Consider the following 13,124-nt stretch of genomic DNA (forward strand, 5'->3'; position numbering starts at 1 on the left):
ATGTCAGGGTTCCAGAGAGAGAACGAAGCTGCAAAATCTCTGTTCAGGAGACTAGAGGTCTTTTTTTTATGTCACACAGTAGCTGTTGTTTTCCCCTCAGTTAACAGACATCTCCCCGGACCTGTTGTGAGTCACCCTTGTGTTTATACACCGTGTGCTGTGATGGAGAGGGTTGATGTTTCCATGCCCCCCTTCCCGCTCCTCCCCCCCAGACCCCCGGTCCTTCTGTAGTTTGATGTCTGAAGGGGGCGTCTTCTTCTGTCTTCATTCATCAGAGTGCACTAAAACATCCGTATGGTGTCGCTGCAGTCTTTGAAACAAACAAATAACAAACATTCAAATATATGTATATATATTTGTATGTATATATGAACGTATGTTTTAATGCTAATTTCCCAGCTTTAACAGGTGTGCCTTCGTCAGCCTGCTGCCTAAATTCAACCCTAATCCACTTAAAGAGTTAGTGGAGAAGAATATAGATCTGTGTCAGACAGAAACTCTTCACTCTGACTGCCGTATCAGATGGTATGGACATTTAGCATCTATATAAACATACAATATATATATATATAAATACCAATAAACACTTGACTATAGCACGTGTTAACTAATACATGGATAACTCTGCCAAGTTTTGTCAGGAACTGTTTACAGTTTGGACTGTACTGTTTACTGTGGACCTGTTGACGGGACTTGAACTTGATGGTTTACAGCCAAAACAAAACGTTGACGTTGAACTATTGTATTTACAGTTTTTATTCTGTGTTGCTGGTTCAAATGTTTTGGTTTCCCTCTGATACTAAACAGGTTTACACAGTCACATGAGTCACACCACAATGTTTCTCTGTCAACAACAGTGAAAGTTTGGTTTTTCCTTTTGTCTAAGAAATAAAGTTTCCAGAACATTAATTTAGTCTGGATACGAGTTTTTCATGCAGGTACAGAAATATCTGAGAATTGTTTTGTATGATGTTGGTTTGACCAGAATCACTGTACAAATGATGACATCATCATCATCACTGAAATAAAAACCTTTATAAACGTTTCTCATCATAACCCACCTGTGAAAATACGACCAATGTTAAATTATTATTATTATTATCAGAGAAATAAATCAATACATGACCACAGAGGAACAGGAGTTTACAGAACAGCGACTCACCAACGTTAACTTCATGAGAAGTCAGATTGCCCCGTGTACCACAAGAGGGAGCCCAACTACCACCAGTAGTGCTGATCCCATAGTTTGAGAACCACGGTTCACTCCGGCACATCAATCCACAGTTATTTGTAGGTGTAAACAGTTATCAATCGCCCACACCCACACCCTCCGACCTCCGGCCTCCTTCACGCAAACTTTACACACTGATTTTCCTTCACAGTTCGCTGTGACTCCCATCGTGTCCGTGGACCGGGACAGAGCAGCGATGTCATCCCGGGTCTCCTTCACGCTGCTCCGTCTGGAGACGGAGCTGGATCGGTGCCGTGCCGAGTGTCAGTGGGAGCGGATCCCGATGATCGTGGACCAGATGCTGGCTGCGAAATTCCACGAAGACGGTGAGTGAGTGAAGGTGGAGGTGGAGGTAACTGGGAAACCGCGAGGACGACCCGCTGTTATTTACCTGTTTTCACTGTTGTCCTGAAAGAAATCGTGTAGTTTTCACCCAGGTTTATGTGACGGTTCTGACAGAACATTTGACTGAAGTGAAGTTTCTGTGACTTCAGGAAGTTGTAACGTGAACATGTGTTACTGTCTGAAAACACACGTACGTACAGTAGTTAAATCTGACGCTGTCATTCCGCCGTGTGTTTAATTAACCAGAGTTATGTCAATGGTTTTGTCCATGTCTGGTTTCAACATGTTGAACTTTGGACCTGATCCGTTTTTTTACTCACAGTTTACTGGGTTTCGCTGCTTCACTGTATTTTTTAGTATAGAAACATGTTAACATTAACAACTGATTAGGAAATACCACAACGTGTGTGTGCGTGTCAGTGCTGTGTAAATTTTTTACGGACTTTTCTTTTCTTTTTTCTTTTTTACAACAACGCTAACTGTTGCTGTTATCATTTTTCTATTTTCAGGAGTTTCTGAGTTGTTTTTAGTTATTTATTTATTTTTTGCTCCGTCTAAACCTTGAACAGGTATTTTCACAGATTATTCTTCTCTGGTTGAATGTTCTGTAGTTTCTGTTATAACTGAGGTTTTCACGGTTTTAATTCAGACATTTTTATTCGTCTGTGGACTAACTTTGTTCTGTTGTTGGCTAACACGTCATTGTGTCTGGGCTACGTCTACTCTGGCTAACGTTAAGTTGTTTGTGGACCTGCAGCTAATTTTTAACTCTAATGGAGGCGACTATGATAACAACCACCTTGTGGGAGAAGGGGGGTGGAGGGGCTACACACTTCCAGGTGATGGTGACTGTGAGCGTACGGTTGTTGACCTCCTGATTGGCTGATGGAGCAGTGACGCACACACAGGTCGGTTCACCAGGACCTGATGAAGTGGGTCCAGAGTGAATAAAAGAACCGGTGCTGTTTCACCGGGTGTCACGTGATCACTTGACGTCAACTCTTCTCTAATCTCAGTTTTCCCCTCTTCTTCTTCTTCTTCTTCGTCTCTGCTCCTGTTGTTCGGCTCATGTTCTCACATCTCCGGTGTCACGTCACGTCTTTTCACGGACCCTGGGGGGGAGGGGGGGGACTGTTACTGTTTATTTACGCCCTTAGAAATATTACAGAGTTTAAGGTGTGTATTCTGTGACGTCAACATTGGCATCTGAGGCCGTCATGGAACATACGCTTTAAATGTCTCCTTAGCACCACCTACAGGCCAGGAAAGGGCCAGGAAAAACTACAATAATTAAACAAAGTTCTTCAAATACAGACATTGATAAACAGAAGTAGAATATATAGCGATACACTCAACTCACCATACGATATGATTCACGATTTTTTTGTTCACAAAACGAATTTATCAAGGTTTTTTTTTTCATAACAAAGAGTTCCAGATAAATTGCGACCAAATCCAATGATCCTTTATTTGTCAGACCTCTGTAAAATCCCATCACCGACTGAACTGGTCTGTGAACCTCAGAGAACATCAGAGTTCTGCCGTTACCAGCGTTCTCCGGCTGTGACATCATCATATCCACCGATGGAGGTTTAGTCTGGACGATAAAACCTTAAGTCAACACTGACGTCATGACTGACTGACTGATGGTGAACGAGGGGGTCATGTGATCACAGCGATGTCATGTTGAAGTTATTTAAGGAACAGATTAAAGTGGAAAGTTTGTCCTTGCTGAGGCATCTGGAACGTTTCTGACCGACTCATGGGAACGCTGTTATTTTACTGAGTGAGATTAAAATTATCACCTGTGACGCTGGACACCGACTGGGAGGACAATGTTGATAATGTCCCCCCTCTCCCTCTCCCTCCTCCTCAGACGACTATGGGATCCTGCTGATAGCTGAGGCCCTGTTGGAGGAGTGTCTTCAGGACAACCTGGAGCTGCTGCGTCGGGCCACACCTCTGACGGACGAGACGCAGCCCAAACTGAGCACGGCCAAAGCCCACCTCAACACCATCCTGAGTCGGGGTCGCCTCGCGGTCCGTCCTGCGTCAGATCATCTGTCTTTAACGTGACCCACCAACTCCACTCAACATTCATTGTCTGTTGGTTCCAGTCCAGGTACTTGAACGAGGCTCTGCTGCTCATGGCCAAGGTGGACTACGTGCAGGGTCGGTACTGGGACGCCCAGGGCATGTGTGCCAGGGTGGGACTGGAGGAGCTGACCCAGGACGAGCAGCCCACCTACCACCTGAGGCTGCTGGCCGAGGCCTTCGTCATTAAAGGTACGTGAGGCCGACGGGCGCCTGAACTATTCTGTTCTCTAGGCAGGTTCTCCAAGCACCAGGAACTGTTCTGTAAGTGAGGTTCTCCAGGCACCAGGAACTGTTCTGTAAGTGAGGTTCTCCAGCAGCAGGATTATATTTTTCAAAGTGAACTGAATACTGATGCACGCGAAATCTAAATGTATTTTAATTCCACTCAAGTGAACTGAATACTGATGCACGTGAAATCTAAATGTATTTTAATTCCACTCTGTTCCATCGTGAACGACTGTGAGGAGATTTTCACAAACCTGGATCACAACGACGTCGTGCGTTCATGAGTTTCATGAGGCCCAGAACTGAAACGGACTTCTATGGAGATAAATGGAACCCAGATGGAGAACATCAGCTTAAAGAGACAGTGTCCTCTGTTTAACTGTGGCCTGTGGTGACACTGACTTGACGTCACTGGAACATCAACCTCTTGACTTTGCTCAAATACAGTCAGAGTTCACACAATGAAAACGATTTTTTTCTTTAGTTAAATAAAATGTAGCTGAGAAATGGCTAAAAGTTAGCATTGTGGCGTGTGTGACCTGGACTCCGAGAGCGCTGGAGAATCTGGTTTAGCTCATCATTAGCGTCATGTCATTAGCGCTGCTCATTTCCTGATGATGGGACGTGACGTCAGACTCATGAACCCAGGAGAATTCCATTTTAATTACTGTCAGCCTTTGATTCTCCTTCTGAATGTTGTGGGTTCACAGCTGTGGGACTGGACGTCTGTGAGGAGTGAACCCATCAGGTCCTGTGGGATCAGTGAAGTTCTTCCCAGGCCTGTCTCTCACTGTGGGAAGTGATGTCTGCTGTGAATATTTGGAGGATGAAGTTCTGCCTCACAGTCGTTTGCTGTTGATTGGATTATCGTTGGGGTCTGTGGTCCGTCACAGACCCAGGTTTGGAGCCGACATCAGGAACAGCACTAACTGTCTCCTCTGTAGTCCTGTCTGCTAAAAATAGAAAGGACATAACTACAAATGAACAGCAAATTGACAACAGGATGAAGACGACGCCCCCCTAGTGGCAGTCCCTGGATGTGTCTCTTGGTGTTCACTGCTACTTCATGGTCTTTTTCTTTGGCTTTGCTGCCTAGATCTAGTTCCCTTAACATGTCTGTAGTTCTGGTCTAAAAAACCAACCTATCGGTCCACTGACTCTCCAGGTCCAGTGTCAGCAGGTGGTGGTTGTGGTGGTCATGTGGACTCCTCTGTGTCTCCTCAGGTCTGTCTCTGGACCATCAGACAGTTTCTGCCGTGTCCAGGGTTCGTCTGTCGGAGAGGGAGGAGGAGAGTCTGTCCTGTTACCTCCGGGCCTGTGACGCCGCCCTCTCCTTCCTGCAGGAGCTGGACAAGGTACCAGTACCTGTTGTATTAGTACTGCATTGTTGTTACTAGATAAATATTATAAAGTAAAATTTTTATCTCAGTAAAAATTTTGTCAGATTTTTTTTTTAAACAATTTCCACTTCAAGGGTCTGGTTCTATTCTATTAAGTGAAAAAAAAGAAAGAAAAATAACTTGTTATAACTTGTTGTGATGATGATGATGACGTCACAGACAGTAACTACACCTCACCCCAAGACCAACAAGACCAGTCTTCTGCCTCCACCTGTGGACATGGACCTGGGCTACTTCCTCCAGGCTGCTCTACAGAGCGCTTACCTCTGTCTGCTGCACCGAGGGTGAGTTGATTTTCAGCCACAAGGTGTCAGTGTTGCCCTTGGTTTAGAAGAAAGGCTTCATTCACCTGTTTAAGCTTAATGTGTGTGTGTGTGTGTGTTTCAGTCATCTTGCCCAGGGGGCTCACCAGCTTCGTAGGGTGCTCAGGGTGGTGGAGTCACGGGGGTCTCAGGGCTTCAGGAAGGTGAGTGGTCTTCAAACAGAAGTCAATGAACTGAAAGTTTTTATAAGAAAAAACAAAACAAAAAAAAAACAACCTGTTAAAATCATTACATATTATTAAATTTCAGTAACATTTAATTAGCATGCTTTAAATGATGTACTTTATTGATCTGAGGCTGGGAAAATTACAGTAAATGTTTGTTTCCGCCCGGTCTCGAACCGGGGACCTTTCGCGTGTTAGGCGAACGTGATAACCACTACACTACGGAAACTGTGGTGTGACAGGATTTTCTTGTCAGTGTAAACATGAGTTGGAGTGACATGATGAACCCAAATATTTATATGACCTAAAATCCCCCGGAGAATACGGTCTGTGTGTCAACATCAGAGGAGCAGGACTGAAGCATCGTGGGAAAAGTCTGTTGTTGTCAAAGTTAAATATTTGATGTCACCTGTGTTCAGTCTGCAGCACAGAAGCTGGCGGAGGTGCTACTGAGCTCAGTCAGTGAAGAAAGCTACTGGCCCCCACTGGGGCCCCCACCCTCAGCTTGGCTCCACAGAGAGGGCGCTGCTGCCCCCAAAGACGCCATCTACCCCACTGTTAGACCACCACAGCGGTACAGCTCTGACGGGTGGGTGTCTCTGTGTCAGCTGCTGGGGTGGGGGGGGGGGGGGTTCAGCTGTCAGTGATGATGTCACAGGTGGTCATTGTCACTCTTCTTTCTTTACTGAACACCAGGAGGTCAGCAGGAGAATCTCTACCCTGAGGCCTCCTGTCTGGTTGTTGGTTCAACGCCAGTACCTTGAACAACACACCACACATACAGCACATATATGACATATTCACACTCACATTCACACTCACATTCACAAGAACGGCCAGTGAAACAGTTAGACGCTGTATCGACCAAAACAAACTTCATACAAAAAGTTTTGTGAAGGTTGTAAAAAAAAACAAAACAAACTTCTACAAAAAGTTTTGTGAAGGTTTGTTGCTGTATCGTATTCACCGTTTGTATTCAGGCCTCGACGACAACAACACAGAAACCACATATCGTAGATCAAAGTCCTAACGTGGAGAGAAGAAAGAAAATCTTTCTCCTGGTGGTGAAAAAAAGCAAACACAGACGACTTATTTTTACCTCTGCCCCGTGGTCTGTGGAGTTCCCACTCTGCAGGGATCCAGGGCCTGGAACCAAACTTAGCCACTGCCACATGACTCATCCTCAGCCCACACCACCAGGGGTCAGGGTCTGGGTCCATATGAGAGAGAGAGGGGGGGGGCAGTTTGATGTTAGGATTAAAGTTAGGCTCAGATTAGAATCAGTGTATGGATTAAGATTAGGAATGTTATAGTTGAGGTCAAGTCCACGAAAGCACTCATGAAAAGATCTGTGTGTGTGTGTGTGTGTGTGTGTGTGGAACATCTGAGCTGGTCATGTAGAGTGATACACCCACAGAGGTCCTTATTCTGTTACAGAAGCCACAGGTGAGACAGAAACTGGACACTCCTGGAACAAGGTGTGTGTGTGTCTGTGTGTGTGTGAGAGAGAGAGAGAAATGACTTCCTGTATACTTCCTGTTTCTCTGTAGTTGCTATTGCCCTCAGGACGTGGTGGAAGAAGCAGTGTTGTTGCTGCTCATCACAGAGTCAATGGTGAGTTACACACACACACACACTGTATTTATGCATATATGCATTCCTAAAACTCATGTCAACTCTCCCTTGTGTACTTCCTTCCTCTCTCCCTCCCTCTCCCCCTTCATCCTCCCCTTCCTCACTTCCTGTCTGCGTTTCCCGCAGGCCAGCGGTGAAGCGGTCATCAGTCGACTTCCTGACCAGGCTGAAGCTCGCCAGGCCAGTCTGCAGGATGCCACGTCCGTCTATGATCTGCTCGCCATCGGCCTGGCCAGGAGGGGGCAGTATGCCATGCTGTCTGAGGTGAAGCCCTGCAAACACATTACTGTACTGGGATCTGTTGTCCTGTGAGGGGCAGTAAAGAGTCATGGTTTGCGTCTTCAGTTGCTAATCTTTTATAATCACAGCAGATTATTTGTCAGTTTTTTCGACTTCGTAAACGTCAAGTCGATAATTTGCTTTACAAATAAACTGTGCTCGTACATGTCCTAATATTACTGCCACCTACTGGACATATTATCCATTTACAAACACTTCCAAACAGAAGCAGCAAAAGAAAAAAAAAGGGAAAATAGTGTTCGATGTTTGAGGTGAAAATGATCCATAACAAATAGATTTTAGAGCAGTGGATGATTGATTAATGTATTGATTAGTGCAGCTTTAATTAACAGACGCAGCTGCAGTCGTTGTTTTAACCTCACGCTTAATACGAGTCTGACGGAGCATTAATCCAGGCTCAACTCATTAACCCTCTGCATAATGGGTTCAACCTTGGATTTGTGCTGCAACGATTTACGGAGTCATCACTGTGGTGTAGAAGAGTCATGTGACCAAACTGCAGCGTCACTGTCCAATCAGGTCCTACAGTAACATACCACCACCGAGACTGTGGCAAATAAAAGTACTTGAGAAATACTGACAAATATTTGAGATGTTCTCGGGGGGGTCGGCTCGCTAAGAATCCTGTCCTGATCTATAAGTGTCCGTCCGTCTGTCCATGTGTGTGTATGTGTGTGTGTGTGTGTGTGTGCTTCCTCTGCAGTGTCTTGAACGAGCTATGAAGTTCTCTTTCAACGAGTTCCACCTCTGGTACCAGCTGGGCCTGTCACTCATGGCCTCTGGAAAGGTGAGCTCATTCCTCCTTATAAACCAGGCACAGACCCTCACACACACCCACCCACACACACCCACACACACACCCTACCCTGAGCAGACATCCCTCCATGTGTCCAGTCATTCAACACATTCCTGTCGTGGCTGGGAGTGAAAGCTGCTGACCACGGCAGATTTCACCCCATCTCATGAAGTCAGCTGCTGAAACGTGTCACATGATCCGGGTACCATCGGACCATCGAACCAGATCTTGATCTGAGTACCATCGGACCATCTAACCCAGGGGTGTTACACTCATTTTCACCGCCCTTTTTTCCCCGGGGGGGGGGGGCCACATCAGCAATACAGTTCCCCTTGAAGGACCGTTTCTAAATGGTAGACTGTATAGATCAGGAGTCCCCAACGCCCGGTCCGTGGACCAGTACCAGTCCATAGGTCATTTGGTACCGGGCCTCAGTGGGACACTTTACTATTTTACTATTTTATTTCATTTAAAGAAAATACAGAAAGTCCAATTAATATCCATTAACTTTCTTTATTTAAAGATAATCTGGCAATATTTTAAAATAAAATGTCAGTCAGTTTCTGATAAATAGTCTAAAAGATGTAATAAAAAACTTTTAATTTCTCAGGTTAAGAAACTCTACTGCATGGACTTTACTAAATACTTTTTAAGCTCCCGCAGGCCACACAAAATAGCTTGGCGGGCCACATTTGGCCCTCGGGCCTCGACTTTGACAAATATGATCTAACCAGATCATGTTCTTTTCATTTTTGCATCTTCATCAGTGAACTAAACTGCCGTTATAAATTCATGTAGTTATTTATTTCCACCATTGTGAAGTCACTGAGTCACTGAAGGAAAAACAAATCCACTCTTCCTCCTCCTCTACTCTTCCTCGGTCTTTCTGAGTTAACCAAGAACGTGTGCGTGTGCGTGTGCGTCTACTGTATGTGTGACAGAGTCCTGGACCTGTGCTCCTGGATTGTGTGACACTGCAGATCAATGGAGAGCTCCAGAAATAGGCTGCTCCCTAGAAGGAGAAGGCGCCGCCTCAGTGTCGTCAGATCCGATTCTATTCGGGGCCCGACTTGTGTGTGTGTGTGTGTGTGTGTGTGTGTGTGGGCAGTTCATTAATGATTGACCCACATGTATTAAGTGACCGTGTGTTTAAATGTCTGCATTAGGGCAGTGTGAGGACAGCTGTTTGATACACTGGCATAAAGTCATCTGTGGCTGCACTGCACCGGGCACTGGCTCTCACTGTGTGTGTGTGTGTGTGTGTGTGTGTGTGTGTTTCAGGGGCTCGGTGCCATGTCTGTATTTAAGGAGTGTGCTAAGATGAGACCTGAGGACCCATCACTGCCCATGTTGGCTGCAAAAATCTGCATCGGTCAGCTGCACTGGGTGAATTAACACACACACACACACACACACATGCAGGTTTGTGTTCACATGGATAAATGAACCCCCGGCTCCTCACCCTAAATTATTATAAAATACAGGACTAATCCCTACACTAACTCTAATCCTAACTCCAAACTCTGTCCCCACAACTGTAGTATTTATGACCGTTCAGTACCGTAACTCAGTAATCTGGGTTAACCTGATGTCATGTGAGCGTCAACTAAAAATAATGCAGTGATGATAATTTCACGGGATTACAGCCGCAGAAGAAAACATCAAAGGAGGTTGGTATGATCCGCAGGGATGATTTCAGTATCATAGACAATCCCTGCTGTAATCTGTCGTCTGTAATCCACCCACAGTAGGTAGAGTCATAATATAGACAGTCCACACAGGTCAGAGAGAGAGAGAGAGAGAGAGAGGGAGAGAGATATCACATCTGTCAGAGATTGGAGTTGACGGCAGATCAGACCATAAGGAGATTACAGTTTTAATCCCAGTGGGCAACAGACCCCAGTCGTGGGCCACACCTCAATGCTGCAAGTCACAGCAACACAGCACGGCTCAGGTATCATTACTACAGTACTACAGTACTGTAGTACTGCAGTACTGTAGTACTAGAGTATATTTTGTCCCTACTGTTCATGTATGCTTTGACTGTTTTAACACAATGATCAGAGTTAAGCTAACGTGTTAACATTACTGTGTGGAGTATATGTTAGAATCTGTTTTTATTTATATTTTATTACTTGAGTTTTAAAAAAAAGTAATTTCTTGTTGTGACCATTTTAACCATTTGATTCCTTCAGCGTCCTGTTTCATGATGACTAGTTAGTAATGACAGGTTAGAGTCCACTAACCAGCGACTTCATGTGTGTCCAGTATGAAGAGGCGGAGTCTTTGGCCCAGAGTGTGGTGTCCATGGGTGAAGACGCTGCGGAGTTCCTGCCCAGAGCCCACGTAGCCCTGGGTCTGTGCTACAGTCTACAGGCCTCCAACGGTTCGGACTGAAACACACACAACATCAAACAACCACAGTCTGATCAAATCCTTAATCCATCCTGATGATTGACTTTTCTCTGACTTATTAAACACAGGTTTAAAATGTTTTAAAGTCGTGTTAAATCTCACGTCTCTCCTTTTGCAGCTTCTCTCAAAGCAGATCGTGATGAACTCAACAAAAAGGCCCTTCACCTTCTAAAGAAGTAGGTCCTGATTCTAGAACTGTTTTTTTTCCCTCATACCATTCGACAGTTCCTGGTGAGCTGGTTTTTGTCTTGATTTTTGAGTTGTGAATTTCCCTGAATCAACAATTAAATACAGTGTATTCTACAGTCAGACTGATCACAGAGAGAACAGGTGATTATAAAAAAAAAATTTTAGGACTGCTGATTAAAAATAATTGATTAAAATTAATTAAATATTCACAAATAATCATTTTTACTTATCGTATCTTGGTGGAAAAGAAAGGAGGTAGAGGTCAGTGTTTGTCACCTGTTCTGGAAAAGAAAGACCCAGTACTGCAGGTAGAGGTCAGTGTTTGTCACCTGTTTTCATCTGTGGCTTTTATTATTAATTACCGTGAGTCAGAGACTGACTGACTGTCCTGACCTGACAGTCAGGCTGCTCTGACACCAGCCGGGCCACTGAACAGAGGTTGAAGCACCCCCTGGAAAAGATGGTATTTTTGAAGCTGGATTTACACTTTATCTGAAAATATGTAAATATATATAAATATATATATATGAGAATAATCTGGAAAAAAGTAATTTTTCAATGAATGATAATTTCTGTTTGTTTAGACAGTAGGATGTAGACTGACGTAGACTGACGTAGACTGGATCTGTCTCTGTCCTCCGTCAGGTCTGGTCTTTAGACCCACTGGACTCTCAGGCTGCCATGTACCTGGCTCTGCAGCTGGCACTGATACGTCAGGTATGGACCAGCATCAGGTCTGGACCAGCATCAGGTCTGGACCAGTTCCTGTGTGACTCTGACTCTGTGTGTGTTTGACAGGGTTCTGCAGCCATGGAGCCCCTGCAGAGGGCCCTGTCTCTCCACAGTGACGACCTGCACTCCCTCCACCTACTGGCCCTGCTGCTCAGTGCACAGAAACACCACCGTCACGCCCTGGACACGCTGGGCCTGGCCCTCAGCCAGTACCCCGACAACTTCAAGTAAAACCCACATCCTTCAAACACCAGAACCGAACACGAGACGTTAGTTGGGTGTTGGAGATGCTGTCATATCTGTATCTGTGTGTGTGTGTGTGTGTGTATGGTTCCTCATCCTCATCCTCGTCCTCGTCCTCACCCTCGTCTCACCCTCTCCTCGTCCTCTCTGTCAGGATTGAATGTCCCCCTCTGCGGTGCTGGTCCAGGCTGACGCCTTATTTAGCTGTGGCACAGTGAACGCCTGCATTGCAGCACCAACGTTAGTTACCCTTTTACCACTGCAGCTCTGACCCCAGAGCCTGGTGCCGCTTCACGCCTCCGACTCCTGACTCCTCGGTCACCTCCCAGACTAACCCACAGATCAGTGACCTGAGGGTGGTCTCCCATTTAGGGGGGGGGCTACAGAAATCTGCTGCTAGCGTCTTATTATTAGCCTTCTAAGTATCTACTGGAAATATATTTTTATATTTACTAAGTCAAAAAACTATGTTTTAGGGTTAGTTGTGGATGGACTAAACTGAACTAACTCTGGGATCTAGACGAAGACAGATTTCACACGTCGCTCTGGGGTGGGGGGCCAACAGCAGCTTCCTCTGTTCTGTCCTCAGGTCAAAGGTCAAACACCTGCAGTTTTACTAACCCGTCATTGACTAGAGTTGATTCTTCTTCTGTGGTCGTTAGTCTGTTATTCCTCTGACGTTCTCAGTCCGTTCCACACAGTTTACTTCTGTAATTCAAAGCACAGTTAAAGTATTTCTTAAGACAGCCATGTGGGGTCAGTGTTGGCCTCTACAGTCCCTGCGCGCGAGTGTGGGATTTACTGATGCATCAGAAGGAGGAGAGAAGGGAAAGAACAGAGGAAGGAAGGATGTTAGGAGTCAGACGGAGGAAAAAGGAAAATGTGAACAAGGAGCCAGAACACGGAACTGGACTGAAGAACCCGTCATCACCGACTGTTCATCCTCTCTGTTCATCTACAGCCACAGGAACGCAGCCCTACACCGTCTGTGGATCTGACCTATTTTAGAACACCGTTTTTTTTTTTTGC

At 45.3% G+C, this 13,124-nt stretch overlaps 1 protein-coding gene, 2 long non-coding RNA genes and 1 other non-coding gene across 8 annotated transcripts in view; 1 reads left to right on the forward strand and 3 right to left on the reverse strand.

Annotated features, from left to right (window-relative positions):
• ttc7a (tetratricopeptide repeat domain 7A) overlaps positions 1-13,124 on the forward strand; it is a 24,998-nt gene continuing 11,874 nt past the window's right edge. The window contains 16 exon segments of the mRNA XM_008321316.2: positions 1-57; positions 1,383-1,557; positions 3,453-3,616; positions 3,694-3,862; positions 5,123-5,253; positions 5,458-5,582; positions 5,686-5,764; positions 6,205-6,374; positions 7,336-7,399; positions 7,547-7,684; positions 8,424-8,507; positions 9,798-9,902; positions 10,785-10,902; positions 11,050-11,111; positions 11,766-11,837; positions 11,919-12,079. Of these exon segments, the coding sequence (XP_008319538.1) occupies positions 1-57; positions 1,383-1,557; positions 3,453-3,616; positions 3,694-3,862; positions 5,123-5,253; positions 5,458-5,582; positions 5,686-5,764; positions 6,205-6,374; positions 7,336-7,399; positions 7,547-7,684; positions 8,424-8,507; positions 9,798-9,902; positions 10,785-10,902; positions 11,050-11,111; positions 11,766-11,837; positions 11,919-12,079 (1,874 nt within the window).
• LOC112486264 (uncharacterized) lies at positions 4,067-6,330 on the reverse strand. Its single transcript, XR_003051238.1, has 4 exons — positions 6,195-6,330; positions 5,708-5,794; positions 5,041-5,244; positions 4,067-4,851 (listed from the first exon to the last, which is right to left on the reverse strand). It is a non-coding gene; the product is annotated as an uncharacterized LOC112486264 (long non-coding RNA).
• On the reverse strand, positions 5,942-6,014 carry trnav-aac (transfer RNA valine (anticodon AAC)). Its single transcript has one exon. It is a non-coding gene; the product is annotated as a tRNA-Val (tRNA).
• The window catches only part of LOC103386891 (uncharacterized), a 22,873-nt gene continuing 16,440 nt past the window's right edge, over positions 6,692-13,124 (reverse strand). For 2 of the 5 annotated variants that reach the window (XR_003051237.1, XR_003051235.1), the window contains 4 exons: positions 12,717-12,803; positions 10,763-10,909; positions 7,525-7,692; positions 6,692-6,995 (listed from right to left, as the gene is read on the reverse strand). This is a non-coding gene — a long non-coding RNA (uncharacterized LOC103386891). Of the gene's footprint in view, positions 6,996-7,524; positions 7,693-10,762; positions 10,910-11,033; positions 11,367-12,716; positions 12,973-13,124 lie in introns of those variants that run through there. The other 3 variants (XR_003051233.1, XR_003051234.1, XR_003051236.1) reach the window with 3 other exon arrangements.

The sequence above is a fragment of the Cynoglossus semilaevis genome, chromosome 12, assembly GCF_000523025.1.
Source record: "Cynoglossus semilaevis isolate Cse_v1.0 chromosome 12, Cse_v1.0, whole genome shotgun sequence".
NCBI lineage: Eukaryota > Metazoa > Chordata > Actinopteri > Pleuronectiformes > Cynoglossidae > Cynoglossus > Cynoglossus semilaevis.